Source organism: Pseudopodoces humilis, chromosome 1 (assembly GCF_049639895.1).
Source record: "Pseudopodoces humilis isolate 2021_Gansu_Grassland_sample_001 chromosome 1, ASM4963989v1, whole genome shotgun sequence".
Classification (NCBI taxonomy): Eukaryota; Metazoa; Chordata; class Aves; order Passeriformes; family Paridae; genus Pseudopodoces; species Pseudopodoces humilis.
The window spans coordinates 72,817,680-72,838,418 of NC_142200.1; the positions used below are offsets into that span (position 1 = coordinate 72,817,680).

The 20,739-nt window shown below is 37.3% G+C and overlaps 1 protein-coding gene across 7 annotated transcripts in view; it reads right to left on the reverse strand.

Annotated features, from left to right (window-relative positions):
- CTNND2 (catenin delta 2) overlaps positions 1-20,739 on the reverse strand; it is a 712,671-nt gene that overhangs the window by 260,188 nt on the left and 431,744 nt on the right. For all 7 annotated transcript variants that reach the window (XM_014260357.2, XM_088053661.1, XM_088053643.1 and 4 more), the window contains one exon: positions 9,068-9,320. In XM_014260357.2, the coding sequence (XP_014115832.2) occupies positions 9,068-9,320 (253 nt within the window). The remainder of the gene's footprint in view (positions 1-9,067; positions 9,321-20,739) is intronic.

Sequence of the window (20,739 nt, forward strand, 5' to 3'; positions counted from 1 at the left end):
TTTATCTTGGGACAAAGTTTACATAGCTCCTCCTTTATCCACATGTGCCTTCCTTCTCCACAGTTTTACCTTTGGTATGTAGCTCTCCTTTGGGCTAAGAAAACGTGTCCATTTCATTCCAGGTCTTCAGTTATCCAGATCCTTCCACTTCATTAAACAGCAAAGACAAACATGGCCTCCAAATTATTAGTAGCGAATGGCAAGCTAAGCAGCAAGTGGTCAAATTGATGCTGCAGTGGCTTAAAGAAACCAACCAACCAAAACCAACCAAGTAAAAACTCCAAATACTTCACAGTAAGTCTAGAGACTAGGTGTTTCCTTAGCAACAATGGCTGCAGTTTTCTATGGGATCAGTGGTATCTTTTGCTTCCTAGGAAACTGCTTGCTTAATGCTAAGAGTGCACCTGTGAACTTCACTTGTTCATTGAGCTCCTGGGGCAGTGGAGTAGGTTGAGACAGAACAAGTGAAGGTGGTGGAGATCACCAGGGAAAGGGTGATGCACCAGAAAAATAAAGGCTGAAGGCTGGACTTCACATCAGGCTCTTATCCCAAAAGAGGGCTATGAAGATGGTGAAGGGCCTCGAGGGGAAGCTGTGTGAGGAGTGGCTGATGTCACTTGGTCTTTTCAGCCTGGAGAAGAGAAGACTGAGGGGAGACCTCATTACTGTTACAACTTCCTCATGAGGGGAAAAAGAGGGGCAGACACTGATCTCTGCTCTGTGGTGACCAGTGACAGGACCCAAGGGAATGGCTTGAGTTGTATCAGGGAAGGTTTAGATTGGTATCATGAAAAGGTTCTTCACCTAGAGGTTGGGCACTGGGACAGGCTCCACAGGGACCTCCACAGGCCAGAGCACCAAGCCTGACAAGAGTTCAAGAAGCATTTGGACAATGCTCTAAGGCATATGGTGTGACTCCTGGTGTGTCCTGTGCAGGGACCATTCTACTTTGATGATCCTTATGAGCCCCATCCAATTTAGAATATTCTGTGATTTTGTGATCTTGAGTGAGCTGCCAGATGTCTATTGCCATCTAACATTTTAAATTTACATAGAGCTTAAGTTCTTAAAGACAAGCTCTTAATTCATAAAAACTATAAAGTTCTGCTAGAAACTAATAAAAGTTGTTGACCATTCTTTCCTTTCAAACATTTTAGCTCTGCTCTACACTAGAGATATATTTTCAGCAAACGCTTGATGTTACTATATTGCAGAAATGTTCTGCACTCTCAATGTTAGCTCTTGTTTCCTGCTCACAAAATAGCTATGGTATATGACACTGAGGTCCAGCTTCTGAAACTAACAATCTCTGCATGGCAATTTGTCTCATGATTGAGGATGCTTCTTTTAATGAAAAAAATTGAGACTATGTGTCCTGATCTTTTATCACTTCTTTAAATTTTCCCCCATTCATCTTCATGTATTTCCCTCTTCTCACTCCCATCGCATTTCCCATGAAAGTAAAAGCAAGATTGTCCTTTGAACTTCAAAACAGCTTAAAAATTTAACTTATTCTCAATGTCTTTGTAAACATAGGATCATTATTATCTATTTGGCTGATGAGATGTCCAAGAGCTACTACTGAGAAGCTTCTTATGTGGTTTATCCTGCCAGATCGTAACAGCTTACATGAGCCCAGTAAAGCCTGAAAGTATGATTCTTCTCCTTGTTTTTAATGTGTAGTTAGAAAATATACTTACACTTCCTGGCTCTCACAGTCTGGCATCACAGAAAGGCACCACACAGATTTTGCATCTGTCAAAGTTTGCAAATGAGCCACAGGATGCTGAGAAAAATGTGTGGCAAACAAAGGCAAAAACTGCACTGAAACATTGTATTTGCCACTGGAAGCTCAGTAATGCCATTCAAGAACCAGAAATGAGCTATGAACAGTATGAAGTACACTGTCCACTTGCTTCTTCTTGGGTGAATGAGGCCATTAAAATACACAACAGATAAAGAAAGAAAGAGAGGGAAGGGCTTTGTTGCTGTTTTTCAAGTGGCAGACCAGCACTGGGGAGGAAGGAAGGAAGGTTAGAAATAACAGAACTTCAAAAAGGAAACATCAGTCTCATCTTCCTATAGCTATTAGAAGTGCACTTACTACACTACGTGGCTCTCCTGCCAGCATCCTCCTGAACACCCTGCCCCAGCCACAAGTACCTAAGGAGCCTTTTGCTTCTCTCCCTTCAGCATAATGGAAAGGAATTAGTTTCTGGTGGAGGGAGAGGATTGAAAGAGCTAAACTTGCGGCTCAAAACAAAAGATAAAGTATCATCTCTCTCAAAATTATACCCTGCATACTGCTAAATAACCTAACATATAAAATGGCTACACATAAAGTCTTCTACTCTGCTCACAGGTTAGGAATTGTAAGCTCTCCTAGACATACTCATTATTCAAACTACATGGACCAGCACCATCCATGTTACTATAATATCCCAGAAGTGTGATGTTCTGTGTTCACAACAGAGCAGATTTTCTAATGATAGGATTGGATTTATTGAAAGACAGGATGGCAGCATTACTGAGTGACCTCCTGCACTGTCAGTAAAATGGTACCCGTCAAAAAGGAGAAAGAGGGTAGTAAGTACTTCATGAGGTAAAAGCAGAGTCACTTCATTCCTGTAGACGACAGTTCTGAATAGATTTTTCTTAAATTTTCTGTTTTTTAAGTTTAGTTTGGTTGTTTGTTTTTTGGTTTTTTTTTTTACTACCAAGCATTTGTCCTAGGGAAAGAAGGTTGCTAAACAACACAGGGCAAATTTCAGTGAGAAAAAATAGCAAATACAGGTGGATAATTCTGTACATACTGAATTGCATTTGCTGTGCTGTGAGATGGCTCCACCTGTGCCCAACACCTCCCCAGCCATTTATAAACCACCTCAATGTATACAGTGGAAAGACAGGAACTGTTGGCACACACTTCGATGTGCTCAAATACACACAAAAAAATGTTTTACAAATTCTGTATGTCAATTCTTTACCTTGCCATAAGTTCGCACTTGCAAGGACCAGTTAGATTTCTTTTGCCATGCTCAAGCTGGAACTAAATACTCTCTGGGAAAATCTTTTCCAGACAAGGTTTCCAGCTAGGTCCTGAAATCTCAAATTAACAGACTGTAGGACAGTCTACTGATTCCATCCTCACCTATTTTAAGGAAGCAAGATTCATCCTTAATTATCCTCATCAGGAAAGGGAAACAGATTGCTGTTTATTTCATCATAGCTGCTATACTTTTTAAAAACTAACTTGTGCACTCATTCCCACCTTCCACGTAGAAGAGATCTGTATGAAGAATTGCAATGTGCTCCAGACTTGCTATTCTTGAATTGCGTGTATTTTTGTGCTTTTGTGTTTAGACTCTTCAAATTTATTCTTCTGGGGTCAGTTTTTCATACTCCAAGGAGTGCAAGTTAAATCCTGAGAGACTGTATGATTTCTGTGTAGGGAAAGTAAACCTGGTATTTCCTTCCTGAAAGGAATACTTAAACACAGACCTACAAAATGAGCACTCTCAAACACCATCTGGTTGGTTCTACCAATACAAGGAGCCTGGCCTGAGTAAATTTTAGGGGGACAAAATAAAAATCTTAGGGTGTTCACAGGACCTAGAAAGTTGAAGCATTTGCTTCTGGAGATAAGCCTACACTGCCAAAATTTACCTTCTCTGATTCACTAAAAGTGTGCTTCCCATGGCTGCCTTACTATCACCACCTGTGGAGAAACCTTCCCCTTTACCCCTAATTTCAGATAAGGCTAAGAGGGACCTTTGAAAACAATTAAGAGAAAAGGAGAGCTGCCTATGATGCCTTGTGTCACATAAAAGCAGGAAGAGTATCTGCTAACCCTGTTCTGTCTCATCCAGACTGGGGATGTGAACTTCATTCTGCTACATTTCGTAGAGAGTTAGGCCAGAAATGCACCAATGTCACCACCAATCCCTTGGGATTCTGAAAACCCCAGCCCATATCTCAGGCCTGATAACTGCAGCACCGCATAGTGCTGCCACCAGCTGTACCACAGTCATAGCAAGGCCTTCTATTCCACCAGAAGTTTCCTTCTGAAGGTGACAACCCTTTCCAAAGAACCTATCAGAAACATTCCCACCAAGACTGCTAACATCTGACCCGTGCAGGATTATACTGTTGTTTTCTTACCTCTTTAGAGTCTCAGAGTGTCTGGCTGCTATTCAGACTTAGAGTAGACTAACACTATTAATACCAAGACAATCCTTGTAACGAAGTGAGATTAAATATTTGGAGAAGATTCCTGCAGAAACATTTAACAGGCTATGCTCCAAACTCTGTGTGCTAATCTCATAAGCAGTTTAACAGGAGTACAGAAATTAAACTAGAGCTATTTTACTTCTATAATTTTTCCTACAGAAAAAGAATGCTCTCTAGCTTGTATTTTGCAAATGAAATATATTTCTGAGGGAAAAAAAAATAAGATAAAAAATATGAGTTTTGAAACTTAGAGTTCACACAAAGTATTCTGACCTAATTTATATCCTGTCATAAGTGAAAAGAAAGCCAGTTTAAAAGTTTAGAAGATAGACAGCACTGTTGTTTTCTGCTTAGGAGGAAATTAAGATCAGTAGAGGTAATGAAAGGAGAAGCTGCCTCAGAAAACGCAAAACCAAGCAGAAATGTTTCAGGGTATTACAGTTATATCATGCAATACCTTAAAAACTCCTGTCTCCATGCTGACTTAAACCCAGACATCTCTAAAGGTGAGAACTACTACAAGATAACTAGGTTTAATTTCTTTTTTTCTTGTGAAGTTGCAACATGATTCTTTAATGGTATTGCCTTTTTCTTTTTAAACAAGAGCCCAATCATTACTGCAGTCTGTTCTATAAAGAATATGTTTGCTTACAGTTTAATTCACCAAATTATCCCACTTTTTCTGAATAAATAGTTCTAAAGGTTCTGAAACACATGAAAAGTGAAGCCATCATAGAAAGTTTTAAGTGCAGATCAATATAATTCAAGGCAATATGAAAATGAACAGTGAGCTGTGAAAATCACTTTGGTAGCCATGGTGGACTGCATTCCACATAATTCTTGCTGTTACCTCAACTTCTTGCCAGCATCTTTGCAGGAGATGATCTGTGTATACATGTGTAAATAAAAACAAATGCCAAGTCACACAGCAATGGACACATGACTTGACTGGACACATCAAACCACAGTTTGAGTTCATAAACCAGCAAAAATACTGCAACCACTGCAAAAAATACTGCAAAAAATCTCACTGGTATGTATTTAAATGGAGAACATGAAAATGTTCTATTTTATCATCTGTTGTGTAGCAAGTGTAACTTAGCAGCAGTGGTACATGTACATGGTTTCTTACTAGGTTAAAACTTAAAAAATTTAAGTAATTTATACACATTTGGCAAGTTTGGATTTTGGAATAAAATCTGGAAGGCACACATGGACAACTGGATCCCAACATTTCTATTTCTAGGATTCTCCAGTTCTCCTAAAATTTAGAAACAGACAAAATAAAAATGAAAGTAATAATAAAATAATAATAGTAATAGTAAGTACACAAAACCCACAGATAATTTATTGGTACCAAGAGACAGATTAATCTTCCTTCCTGAAAGTAGGCTGGAAAATATCATATTAACATGTATTTCTGATACTTTAAAATACTCAAGACTTCTCCCATTCACAGTTCAGAAGAAACCAAATAATTATAAAATAAATATTGTGTTCTTTCCCTCCTTATATCACATCTTCATATAGCATATTATGGCATGAAACAGTTGATATCACAGCCCTACTGCATATTTATTTTCCTTTTTTTTATATGAAGTAAACATAAAAGAATGCTCTGGAAAATTAGTTTGTAATGATATGAACTTTTCCACTGCCTATATGTAGAACTTAAGTATTATTTCTGACAGTGATATGGGACTTATTTCATTTTTAAACAACAAAGCCTCATTCTCCAACAGTATAAATATGTAAAGTTTTTACTACCTGTTTATGAGCTCCTATGAGCTAACAGTCTACCTGCATAAATTAAAATTACTCCCTGCCACAAACTTGACTGTAAACATCTTAATCCCCCTTTTTCTAAAAAAAAAGTTTTTGACTTAAACTTTAAGTGAATGAACACTGAACTGCATTTTATGACAGATGGATGATGCAGAACAGACGTTGAGCTAAAATTTAATTTGCCAAATATCAGCTCAGAACACGTATTTAAAATTAGGAGTATCAGTAAGACAAACTACATGGTGAAAACAATATAAAAAATTGTAAATTACACCAGTGTCTGCCAACAATTTTTCTGGACCTCCAGATAGAAATTCTGTCTGAACTGAAGATTACAGAAAATTATGTTCAATTTTAGTAATGCTAATTGCTTGTTAGGGTGAGTACAATCTCTTCTGGATATCTACTTTTTCATCTTGAGCTGAATGCCACATGGGAAATACTATCAACAGCCTGCAAATAGTATGTTTTTGTCTTGCAGATTTTCCCCTGCCACTGAGCATTTTTTTGGACCTCTGGTTGCACAGGTAGGTTTGGTGTCTGAAAACGATGCCTACTGTTGCCCTCTACAATTTGTCACAGTTACAGAACACTCCAACCAACCAGGCAATAAAAGCAGCAACACAGCTGTAAGGACACTTGTGACTTCTCAGATGACAAAGTGCAGCTGCTGACCAATCTATGTACTTTATTCTTGCTGTATAAGATATAACTGGTAACCCGTCAGGGCATACAGCAAGACTTAACACAGCCACTGTAAGCCTGTATTGCATTTGGGTTATTTTCCTTTTCCTGGTTGTATCTCCCACATGCTATCCTATGTAATTTCTATCCTTCCATATTACTTTTTGAAGTAGCTGGAAAGTCTTTAATTTTATCACTTCCACACTTGTAATATATTGGCATTTTTGTAATCTATTAAAATAAATCAACACATTAAAAGCATTCTGATTGCTTTTATTACTTTTCTCCAAACTCCTTTCAAATGTTCAATGTCTTTCCAATAGCTCAATGAACAGCAACTGCTGTAGGCCACAGACAATTTCACAAGTCAGTCTGCCTCAGTGGAGTATGGCTTCTGGGGACTAAGGCATAACATAATCAAGTGTCTTTCTGACATTTATCAGAACTATTCAAACCAACATGTAAAGGCAGAAATACTAATATATACCACACACAGCCTATGGATCAAATGAATAAAATTAAGAGTAATGCAAACCTATTTACAAAAGTTTAATACAAATTTCCAATCTATCCAATAGTAATCAGTAATAATATTTAATGACCCTCTCTAAAGGGTTTATGAAGTTCATTTTATACCTAGATGTCTGCTCACTCCTATTTTACCTACAGAAATCAATACTCATGAATGTACAAATGGTACCACAAGACAATCGAGAACTAAAAAAGAAGCAAATGAAAAATACTAGCACATATCCTGTGCATTAACTGGCTAACAGTTGCAAAGTGATAGCAAAGGAATTGAACAGAAATAACCTTTTCTTATAAAGATATTATGTCTAAGACCTGTAGAGATACCGTAAATATGTCTTTCCTGTTTAAATGTCTTCTCCTGTATAAACAGGAATTGCATTAAGAATTGCATTTTTAACACCACCATGCTTCTCCTAAGAACATTTCATATAGAATACAGCAATTTCTCCTCCTAATCAAAGTTTATTTAACTTTCAATGTAACACAATTACAAAGCAAAGCTCTTTTTTCTACATGGGCTCTTATTTTATGGAATAGAAATATAACACCACCATTTCAAAGAAACACTTTCCCCCTCTTATTACTAATGTTTGCTTTGGGGCAGGGGGAAGAAGGGGGGCACTTAAATTTGTATTCTTTTCAAATTTCCACAGTTAAACCAAAGGGGGGGGGGGGAAGGTTGAAGGCAGAAGCATTCTCAACAAGTAAAACCCTGCAAGCAGTGATGTTTCTGATGTGCTGTAAAATATTATCTGCTGTTCAGTTCCTGGGTGGAGAGAGAGAAAGAACTGCTATAGTGCTAAACAATTAAAGAATCAGTTTATGTTTTTTGGGTTTTTTAATTTTGGGAAAGAAGTCTTTTCAAATTGTTACTTAAAAACTTCCAGCATTTTTGTTGCAGGCAAATTTTTTGGATTCTCCTATCATAAAACTACATATTACAACAAACAAACAAATAAATAAATAAATCACACCATCTGCCAAAGAAAAACTTAGGATAAACTAACACTTTCAGAAGGTTTAAACTCAAGTTACCAAAGAGAATTGCTTTCTTTTCTTTCAGAAAACTGAACAAAATCACAAAGTGCATCAAGGATTCCAGCTAACATTTCTGCTGCTGTTATCATGGAAGTATATTTCATGGAATAATTTCTCAGAAAATTCTCTCTTTAATCTAAGTGCTTGTTTTGGCTGTAAAGGTTCCTCCTTGCACCTTCTCTAAGCAGATGAGGATGGTCACTAGCAAAATAAAAAATTGTGGTAAATATTTGAAGAGCATGCACAGCAATACCATTTCTGCAAAGCTGTAATCATACATTCTTTTATCACATACTGGCATTGGAAGCCTGCGCAACACATGGGATGAAACATAACCCTGGTTACATGTTGCTTTTACATTGCTCAGTCTCACTGCACAACACTGAAATATCCTCTTCTGCAGCATATATAAACATTACATGTAGACAAACCAAGAAATGCAACAACTCCTGCCCAAGAAACAACCTGAAAATTCAATTCACAACGGCTACAGAGTCAACAGTCACTCCACTCCTCCCATTTCCAGAGGAAATTACTTTTATTAAGCTTTTGAGGGGTGGCACTACTGAAAGCAGGCTAAACACACATTCAAGACCACACCTATCATTTCATTGCACAGAACAGTTCATGAGAGCTTTCCAAGGTGAAGCATTAGGACAATGCTGTCATGCAAACAGTCTTTCATGTACCACCACAGGTGTCTTTTTCATATTCAACAGCAGAAACACGCAAAGCAAACTGCAATTACAAACCTCAGCACGAGCAAGAAATAAAAGACAATGAAGAAGATTTTACCCACCTGGGATCTTTCTGAATGCTATCAATGGAAGGCGACCTAGCCAAGGTCCCTTCGGGTGGGATGGCTGGCCCAGATTTGCTGTATGGTGATTCAACAGAAGGACAATACTGCAGCTGTCGGTAGGGGTCTGCGTAATTGGAGGCTGGGCCGGCCGCATAGCTGGCCCTCTGGAAGGTCGCGGTTGCGTTCTGTGTGCCGTGTTGACTGCCTGTGCGCTGTAAGGGTACGGAGTCGACACCAGGGGAAGATGGGGCTACGACAGGAAAGTAGGGACAAAGTAAAAAATTGAGGACCTGTTCACAGAAATGGTTAACCAGGTCTAGGCAGAGGAAAAAAATAACACACACATATAAAAGGAGGGTTCAAAAAGAATGAGAAAAAAACAAACAAAAAGAAACAAGCAATATTGTCATTTTCCAAATCTTAGAAGGAAATAACCATCAAACAAATCTCTAAATCATATGCCAGTTCTGCACTAGAAGACCTTAACACCAATTATATATTGGTGAATTGATAGAAGAGATTGTAGAAGTATTTTCACCTAGGGTTCTAACTGCACTAACTCAAAATAAAGTGCAGAAGCAGCATGGGAATATTCAAGCTAAGGTTCACAACCACCACTTAGTGAGGCTTTTGCAGTCCTTACAGGGGTGGAAGTCAGTCAGATCCAACAACAGAAAGAGGATCAAAGCAGGCTCAAGAGTCCCAACTGAGAGAGACAGCTCTACAGCAGAAGAAATACCCAGCCAGCCCAGATCTGTAGCCCTCATATCCATAAAGCAGGTAAAACCAGACACTTCCTACTGAGAATCACTACATATGTTTTGTTAACCCATCTCCTGTGAATCCATCTTAAATTAAGACTTAGGAGAGTGTTATTGCTAACTCAGTCTGAAAAACAGCTAAGTACAAGGTGACCAAGTAGATGTCTTAATGCACACCAGCAGTGGCTGCGCTCATACACCACAGCTCAAGATTAATGCATTACCAGTTCTGAGCAGCTTAACCAATAGCTTTAAACTGACTTAATGCTTTTGAAACTCAAAAATCTTATTAATCTCTCTTGTAGCCCATTATCTTTCTGTTACAGCACTGGGTAGTGGAGATCCAGTCCACTGGATTAAACATCCAGTATTTTTGAACCAAAGTCCAGTTAATGGCAAATGGATTATCAATGTAAGGGCAAGAGGATGAATACCCACACAATCTTTGGCCTGGAGACAGATATAAATTAAATGCTGGCTCTGCTCAGAAGAAAATTTGGACTGTTTAAAGTAGCACATGGTGGTTGCCATTTCCTCCTGTCCCAAGACAAGAAGAATACTTTTGCCAAAAAGAGTGGCCTCAGTCCAGGGCTATTTTTAGCTGGGTTAAATTCATATGCTAAACTGCAGACAAAACCACATACTGAAGAGATATGTTTTTATAACATATTTCTCAATCAATTCTCATTGGCATGCACATTTAAAAATAAATATTTAATGCGCTATAGGTCCATGAAAGGGATTTTATGCATTTTATCTCAAAGCATCAGCAAATTAAATAGAGTGAGCTTTAAACACATTTACCATGGTTTTCGTACTTGTCAAAATTACAACACCTGAAAATTTTAAGTTTATATTGAATTTTTGACTTTTTAATTTTTTTTCTTATGGTTGTTAATGATTTAATTTTACAATAGCAAGTATCATAACTTTATTACAAACATCAGAAAGTGGATCACCCATTTATCTGTTACCCCATCCCTGGAAGTGCTCATGGTCAGGTTGGATGGAGTTTGAGCAACCTGGTCTAGTTGAAAGGGTTCCTGATCACTGCAGGGGGCTGAAACTGGATGACCCTAAAGGTCCCTTCCAACCCAAACCAGTCTATGATTCTACAATCACATTTTATCACATATATAGCAACATTCTACATTTACTGTTTTGGTTTAATTATTAGCGTGTGTATATATATACACACCTCCTTAAGAAATGAGTAGTTAAGACACATAGACGTTTTCATAAAACTGTATCAGTTCAAATACATTAACAGTATCAACATATTTATACATCCCATGCATTAATACTGCTAAATTCAGTGTTAGAAAGACAAACATCACATTTTAACAGAAAATAGAGTTCAAAACCAAAATCAGGTTCCTTGTGAGAAAAAGAATAATAAAACAAGTTAGAGAAAATACTAGAAAAGTTTTCAAGCGACAAAGAGAAAATGTAATTATGTACTGACATAGCATACTCTTAAGCACTGTCATTCCATAGAATATGCTACTACCTTTTGATAAATTATAAGGGGAATTGCAAAAAAACTCTGCAACACCAATACTGCTGAACTTCATCGTAATGTTGATTGCTTTGCAAAATATTCCACTGTTTCCTTCATCTTCTTTGCAAGACAGTTCAATGGAAATCATGTTTGTTTTTAAATTATTTGAAAAGTTTTCTATTTTCTCTTTCGTCTTGTTATCAAAATAGGTATTTATATGAACTGAAACTGGCTGCCATTCTAATACCTACAAGCTTCTCAAGTCACTGATTTATTTCTCAAATGACCTTCCTAGCAGACTGTTACTTCCTTTTGAATTTTATCACAATGAACATAGAGATACCATGTTCAGAATATGAGAATGAGACAAATCTATGACTTAAACATTCACAGTTGTGTTTATCTGGACAGTGTTACCCAGATCAATTAAAAGATAAACAAAAAACCCAAAGAACTAACACTTTAGAAGAACTTCTACATCTAACTTGACTACATCCACTGTCATTGACTGTAAAAGGGTTATGCTTTAGTAGACATTTTTACAAAAACAAGTGTATGTAAAACTGAAGCAAAGTCGTCTTCTACCAATACACTTCCCTTGCTTAAACAAATCCCTTTGGCAACCAAACCTACCGACTGAACTGTGGCTCTTTCAGGCTATGGCAAACTATTGAGATCTCCCTTCTATTTAGCTAGTCCAACAGCAAAGCCAGAGTGATTATGTCTCATGAAACAAATTCAGAAGTCAATTTCCTCACCTAACATAGTAAATCTTGTCTGAGCACAGGGCATCTGAAGGCACATACCTGGACTGAACCAGAAAGCATTCACATGCCAGGTACATTTGCAGATGGTCATGCAACCTTTTAACCTATTATTCAATTGAAGACACTTAGCCCTTTCTGTAACTTTTGCATTTCACTGTCCACCCAAGCCGGCTACACTTTGACCAGAACCAAGTCAGTTTCAGTGACATGACAAGGATAGGGGGTTTGCCCCAGCAAGGGAAGATAGGGACAAGAAGGAATTGCAACAGTACCGTTTCTGGAGAAATGGGCTGTTTTTCCCTCTCCCACCAGCCTGAGATCTGGCCTGGTTGAAGCAGAATCAAAGTCAAGTCATGTTTCCCTGGGTCTACTGCTGACCCTATTCTGCCTCTACATAAAGGTAAAACCAAAAGACATAACCACACTGTGAAGAAGCAGGTTTAGTCTTGTGAATCTTGAAGGTAAAGGTGTCCACAAAATCTGACCTTCATCTGGTCTTCCGAAGTCCCAAAAGTCACAAGGAGATCAAGATTAAAATCAAATAAGCAGAAGGACTCAAAACCTTATTTATCCTCTATTGTGTCTTACCTAAGTGACCACCCATGAAAACACTCCTTTCAATAGTGACTGCTCTCCTCACTTTAACAACTTACTAGGAAATTCAGTGGATTCTGAATGTCAGGTAAGTTTCTGAAGCTCTGCTTGCTCCTTTTGCACCTATCTGCCTCCCCACGGCTCCTTCCTGGGACTGCTCAGCACAGCGGCTTTGCAAAGACACAAGGAAAGGGTGACTGACACCTGACCTTCCCTACCAAGTGCCTCACTCCAGACACACAAGAGGGGATTACATGGTCTGTGACCCGCAGCTAAGGACAGCTCATGCTGCAGGGAGAGCCATAGCACACCCTCTCTGCAGAAGCCAGTAAAGACCCAGTACAAAAAAACAACATGCTCAGTGGTAGGCCAATAAATCCCTATACATTATCAATATTTTAAATTTCAGTGTAAGAACAGTCCTTGAAAAGGAGAATTTTAATTTTGGGTTGAGAGAAGTGTTTCACTGAGAATTTCTGAAATGAGAATTTTCCAAGTGTGCATTTCACACTGTGCAAATCAAGAACCACAGTCTCAGTGATCTCAGTTTGTCCCCTAAACATTTAAGATCTTGCTTAAATCTGTCATGTCATTAATACCTAATAGATACTGTATCATCTCAGCCCCTCACTACTACAACCAAAATCACACACCCAGCAAATAGAGTATCTGGGGTACCACACAGACATGTAGTATGTTCTTACAAATGTTTGTCAAAGAGAAAGAAAAATAAATAAAATTAAAACTCTCCAAAGACCTGATATATGCCCTGATTATGGTTCTCTTGATTGCAAAAATAGCATATAGAAAACCAGTCTTTATAATTTTCTTTGGCTTCTACATAGTATTAACAAAGATATCACAACTTTTATATTAATGCTGATAATTTCGGTTTATCATTTAATACGCTCATAATGTGATACTCAGAAGCTGACTTTCAGTTTTTGAATGTCCTTTTCACAGCTGTGGCAGATGTTAGAAATCACTAAAAAAATGTAAAAAGCAAGAACGCCTTGATCTAGGCAGGGATACTATTGCACCATACCTGAGTATCTTAGGGAGTTTGCATATGAACTGCTAAAAATTTCAGACTTTCTAGAGGACATTTTGCCCAGTTAATATAAGAAAGATCAGACCTTCAGAAATTATAAACTCATTAATGAGAATTATTTTGCTACACCTGCTTGCTGAAAATTACCTCACTGATGCTGCTGTTTGATTTGCAGGTATTACCTTGTAAAATTTTCCTCTTATTATTTGATATTAGACATTCAGTTCCTGTGCTAATCTTCTCCTAGTTTCTTTCACGGAGATTTCAAAATTATTTTCTTTGTTTTCTCCTTTTATTTTTTTTCTTTGCTGATTTGCACTTGTAGTTGATTTATACTCTCTCATGAAAGTTGAAAATTGGATCCCAGTGAGATATTTTTTCAGTACAAAGTATGTCCACCATCCCTCCATGAGTTCATAAATGATATAAATGAAGTGCATTCTGTTGGTACCAAATTTATAGAAATATTTATAAAGCAGATACTTTTCCCACCTATAATACATCTTAAAAGTAACACAATGCATTCTCTGTCAATTAGAAAAAAACTCATCAAGCTTGGGACATACAAACACTTTAACTCAAAATGCTGAAATGAGTGTTTTAAAGCACATACCAGGCTTTTTGCAATAGCAGTTTAAGAAAAGAGATGTTAATCAAGCTAGTAGTGAATTTGCAATCCAAAGGAGCAAGCACAAACAGTCAATTTTAACACTGTTCAAAATACATGGTATTACATACATTATTATTATTATTATTAATAATAATAATAATATAATTTGCTTAGCTGTTACTTTTAGAAGCACTTTTCCACATGGGAAGTATAAAATTTTAGAGAAATACATGGTTGAGGGAGACTGAAAATATTCACTGAAAGAGGGGGAAAAAATCCTCCCCATAATTAATATTAGCAACTATCTCTAATTCTGTTAAGATTTGATGAAAACACTATCATATCCTCTGCTCAAAGTACACATGCACAAGAAATTTTGTACTTCAGACAGGCAAAGTGAGAACAAAACAAAAAAAAGCAAACACTACAGGACTTCAAGACACAAGTCTTCAATTTAGATTTCTGTCAAAATACAGTTTTCTGTTTCTCTTGTTTTCCATTTGCTCCTTTCTCACTTTTCTGCACTCTTTATTTTGTCCTATTTGGTTTTTCTTGCAATCAATATTCCAGTCTCCCAATTCTCAGCCAGAGACTAATGAAAAGGACTTTTTAGCAAATCTTCCTTTGCATCCTCATGAGATGAGCTCTTCTTCAGCCCTTTGTTCTCAAACACATCAACCCTTTAGGGCTTCCAGGATTGTTCTGCCAAATTCTTTCTGTGGGTTCCAGCTTTCTCCAGATGCTCCTATTTTGTGTAAATCAGAGGAAATACAACCTCTTTCCCTCTAATCAGTTTCACCATGCTCAGCTCCATGATTTAAACAGCTGGTCATGGCAAATAGGTCTCCCTGCTACACAGGGTGTATCTTTTAAGGGAACATAGTACAATGTACAGGGGAAATGTAAGCAAACTAAAGAAATTGATTCAGAACAGGATGGTGCATAGCTAAAAAGGCCTCTTTTCCACCCACAAACATGTTAATCATAATTTCCTCAAGTACTGGCTATACCTGGCTGTATACTTGTAATTAGTATGTCTTCAAGCTGGTGCAAGTAGGTATTCAGTAATACTTTAACCATCAGATGTTTTCATGACATGGTGAGGAGGAAGCCTTTTTATCAAGGCATCATCCCTGTGTCTATCAGATACCATGACAGGAGATTTGTGTTTTTCTCACTTTTCCACTCCATCTTCAAAACCACAGGTAGCTGTATAGCTGCTATGCTCCTACTACTATGGGAAATACTCAGGGCCTCTGAATTATTTAATAGGCTCATTGCCATTGCTGGCAGCTGTAAAGTACTAATCCTAATGAAGGTCATAAACATATTCAAAGGGAGGGTACACTCCAACCATTTGCTACTTGATTCTTCGAAAACTCTTAAAATCATCTCCTGACCACTGTAATATCTACATGCCATTCTTTTGCAGAAGAATTCATTGTTTCAGAGAAACCAAGGAAACATCCATCACTTGTGCTCTGTACATTGTGTTCAGTAAATCTTACAATATAAAAACTGACAATCTTTGAAGAACTGAACTTGCTACTGCACTGAGTTATCCTTTCAGTTCCATTTCCTGAATGGAAAAAACTCTTTTCTCTAAAGAGTGTTCTTTAGATTTAACACTAATTGTAACAATAAGGCTGAACATTCCTTTTCTTAATAACTGGTATTTTTTTCTATAATGCAGAAAGAGTCAGTCAAAAAAATGCTGCTTCCTTGGTTTCTATTTCTTTATTTACATTACAGCTGTTACCTGGTCACTTTGAGGGCTTTTGTCTATCTTGTTCCACTTCAGTTTTTTCTATTTTTTTTTTTTTTTTGTTATTGGGGGAAGTTGTATAACTGCCACTGCCTAACCCTCAGCATATGGAATAATTTTCTTCATCACCATTTTATACTTGGCATTTCTTTACCACTAATTATTTTAGATATGGGGTCATTAGGTGATTAGCTGATGTCAATCTGAAATCACCTGATGCCACCAGGGTCAGCAATGGAAGCCAGTAACTTTATGAATGAAGTCATCTATAAAGATTTTTGTACTTCTAAGCAAATGTTAATGCAGAAACAGGTAGATGAAGTAATTCAGTGAGCAGGAAAGGTGACAATTTGTATTTTGAAACTTGTATTTCAGTTCAATAGATATAGTTGCTGAGTGAGTTCCTGACCAAGCTTATTTTGCAACATTGCTTAATGACACTTCAGTGAAGTAAATCGAGCTTCTTGCACAAGCAAGTTTGTCACAGATTTCACTGCTGTGCCCCATCTCACATCCCCACACCCATAACCTTCTCCAATTCTACATCCTTCTCTTCTGACATTTACCACCATGAGGTTCCAGAGTAAAATGGTGTCCAACACAGCACACAGCCTGAATCTCAAAGGATGTATCTTAAATGCATATATGGTTAAAGCATCATTTTAAAATCCACATAGTCCAAGTGGACACCAGAGTTTTAAGCAGATAGAATTTCGACTACATATTTTCAGTTATTTTAGATTTCCAAAACAAGGCTGGAACAACTTCCCTCCTTGTTTACAACCAGAGGAGAATTCTCATTTTTCAAGTTATCAGTATTAAAAAATACAATATTCCTTTCCACCTCCACTGACTGCATTTTAAATCTGTCAGCTTTTAATCTCACTAATATATGAAACTTTCATTCTCAGGCTCAGCTTCTACCATGTTTCAGTGATGCTGCTCTGCATGTAAAAAATGGTGCATACACACAATGTGATAATCAGATGCCAACTTTGGCTGCTAAAGATGTTATTGCTAAGATCTTTTCTCAGATTACATCTTCTCTCTCTGAGCTGTATCCCTCAGTTTAGGGAGAACATGCAGTTTAATTCATTTGTTATATAAGCATTTAAACAGAGAAATCAACAACTGCCCTTTCAAAATCTGACATACTAAAATCCATCATGGGAATTTCCTCACTAGAGATAAAATTCAACCCTGAGCAATGGCACAATATAGGAGACATATACATAATTTTCCTCTTCTTTGCAGTACTACATGATTTCACATTTTATGTGTGGGACAAAATGACCGAATCACAGCTAATAAAACCCCAACATCCACACAGACCACACTGCTGCACATAGATGAGCCTACTGCAACTAGATCTCTGCTTCCACACCTATAACAACCTTCTCTTGAAATTTGTGAAGTTTCCTGTCCATCTGGCAAGCATAAAGCTGAACACATGGACAAAAGTCACAGTTAATATATAAAAAGATATATAAATAGTATAAGACAATAACAGATTAACAGACTGCACTGCATCATGCTACAGTCATCAAGCACATGGACATCTTCATCTTCTCCTTCAGATTTTGACTTTTCCTGATTTAGGGCACTATAATCCTAAGTAGTAAAGTGGCTACTAAATGGTGTTTCTTAGAACACCTCACTAAACTTCAGCTATTTTAAATAGTAGTTTCCTCTCTGGAAAAGACAGTTGTTTCATTCTTAAGGTTTGTTTTGTTATTAAGCATTTGTGCTCCAGTGTCAAACCACGTGATATGTTCACCTTAAATGTTAACCAAATTTTACAAATGATAGTTTAAAAGTTGTTGAACACATTTAAGTAAAAACTACTGTATTTGTATACTTGTACTCATAAAAACTACATGTAAACTGCTGAAATTATGACAAAGGGAGTGTTCTAAAAGTAGCCAGTCATATATTTAAAAAAAAAAAATAAAAAGAGTAGAGCTTGAACAAAAAAAAAAATGGGCTGGTGATTTTTAAGAGTGCCTTTAAATGTAATACTGCAGAAGGAATGATCCTCTAACAATCATTTAGTCATCTTAAAGACAAGACTGGGCAGTTACCTCAGGCACAGTAGTATTTTTGTTCAGCAAAGATTTAGAAGAATGAGAGTTATGAAAGGTGTTTTAATTTTTATTTCATTAATGACAACCTTGCATTTCTATGCAACACTCAAGTATATAAATGAGAATGCATGCCTGCATCAATAAAATCTAATGTGATGAATCTTTACACAGAGACTACACCCATACAGTAAATAGATGACAAATATACCTACAGTTTCTGGAACAAACACTGTATTTTCTCAGTAGTGACAGATGAGATTACAGGGTATGTACTCCCCTGAACTCTCCCTCAACAGGTGACAAAAGTCAAGGGGCACCTGAGAAATGCTCAGACATGTTACAAGTCATTCTTCTATTAAAAAACGAGAATAGAAGAATTAGAAAATACATGGAACAAAATACAATCCTCTGGAGGTATCCTGCTCATGGGACACTGCAGAGAGGTCATGGATACTAACTATTCTAAAAGGTTTCTATTCTGAGTGGTAAAATCTTGTCTGTCTTTATATGGACGCAATTCCTCTATGGAACCCAATCATGGGCTCAGTACTTTGAAACTACAGCTATCTTATTTGAAGAAATGCTTCTGCATTATAAGGAGGGCACTGCTTTCAGATTACAAAGGTGATTCTGCAAGGTTTTAACCTCTGGCCACCTCCCTCTCCATTCCTGTCCACAGGAATGAAGTTGAAAACATGTATTTTGTTATTCCTCTGCTGAATTTTTAATAGGAAGGAAATAAAATAAAAATTCTTTCTCACAGAAGAAAAAAACACCTAAAAACATGTATGCAGGACTATAACACAGGTAAGACTAAATAAGAGATTCTGGATCTCACAAATGAAATGGGATTATGACTTTGTATTGCTTTGAGGTGATTTGTTACTCTTTATGCAGATTACTAAGGTATTTTCTGCTCAATTTACTTTGTACTGAAGATTTGTTTCCCACTTGCTTCCTATAATTCTCTTTCCCAAAACAATGTTATCAAGTGGATGTCAGTTAGGAGTACAGGTCTATTATCACAACATTACCAAACTGAAAGAGATGCATTCATAGGAATAATTTTTCTTTTTAATTTCTCTGAAAACAGTATGTCCTATAGCCAAAGCTCCATGCTGTGTGATTTATCAGCATGATCCTCAATTAATCTGCAGCTGTGCCATCACAGCACATCCATGCACAGAACATCAGCTTGTGACACAGCAAAACAACCTGTCCCCCCAGCCAGAAAAAGGCCACCACCCAAGCAGAAAGAAGCAATATTTGGTATTTATAATCTAACTCTTTCAGATCAGGAAAAATGAAAAATTAAATACAGATTTGAGAAGCAGTATAAAGCACAAAAGGTTTAATCTAAATGGGGCAAGTGAAAGCTGATACTTCTGTTGCTCCACCTTTTCCCCCGAACTGGTAATTTTAGAGATAGATAAAGAAAAATATATATTTGAAACCAACGTTGTCTTTTACTTTTAAATCATATATTTGTAATATAGGAAAGAGGATGTAACAAGTAACTTTTCATTAACAGCTAGATGCCATTCTGAAATCAATTCCTATACCAATGTACACATTGGGGCTACCTGTAAGAAACTGACAATATCTAACTGCATGTATACAGGATTTTTCTTCTCCTCTAAGCCTCAGGAGATTCCTTTTACTCATTAATGTGAAGTCTGTGGAATTGCAAGTGATACATCTGGTTAACTAAATTCCAGTTCCCTGCTGAAAAGCAATACGTAACACAACCCCAGAAAGGATAACTGTCTGTTAACTGGGATATAAAGTGCCCTTTGGAAACTGCCACTGGTGATATGCAAGGATCAAACTTCTGATTCCCAAAGCTGAAATAATGTTTGCACACCTTTCAGGTGCAGAAAACTGTGATCTAAGCCTTTTGTATATGATTCGGCATGACAATTAAAATTGCAGTCCCTCAATGTCATTTTACGTTGTCTCATTTTATTTCATGCTGTGTCAATTTTCTATATTTTCTTCAACATGTTTAAATCATAGGACAGCTTCAGTGATTTGAAACAGCTAATAACAAGTTACCAAGGAACCATTAAAAATATATATCCAAGTAAGGTTTATAAAAATGCACTCATATTTGTTTCAGATATCATCTGAATGTTGAGTATCAATGCAAGGTTCAAAAACCTGTGGTATCAGTACAGGTTGGGGAATGAAGGAACGAAGAGCAGCCCTTAAAACCAAGTATGTCCTGGGCTGTATCCAAGGCAGCATGGCCAGAAGGGCCAGGGAGGAGATTCTTCCCATCTATGCTGCTCTGGTGAGACCCCACCTGGAATGCTGAAGCCAGCTCAGCACAAGAAAGACACAGACATATTAGAGTTAGTCCAGAGGAGGGCCACAGAGACAGTCAGAGGGCTGCAGCACCTCTCCTATGATGGAAGGCTGAGAGAGTTGGGGTTGTTCAGCCTGGAGAAGAGAAAGCTTCAGGGAGACTTGAAAGGGTACCTGAAGGAGGCCTGAAATAAAGCTGGAGAGGGACCTTTTATCAGGGTTGTTGCAA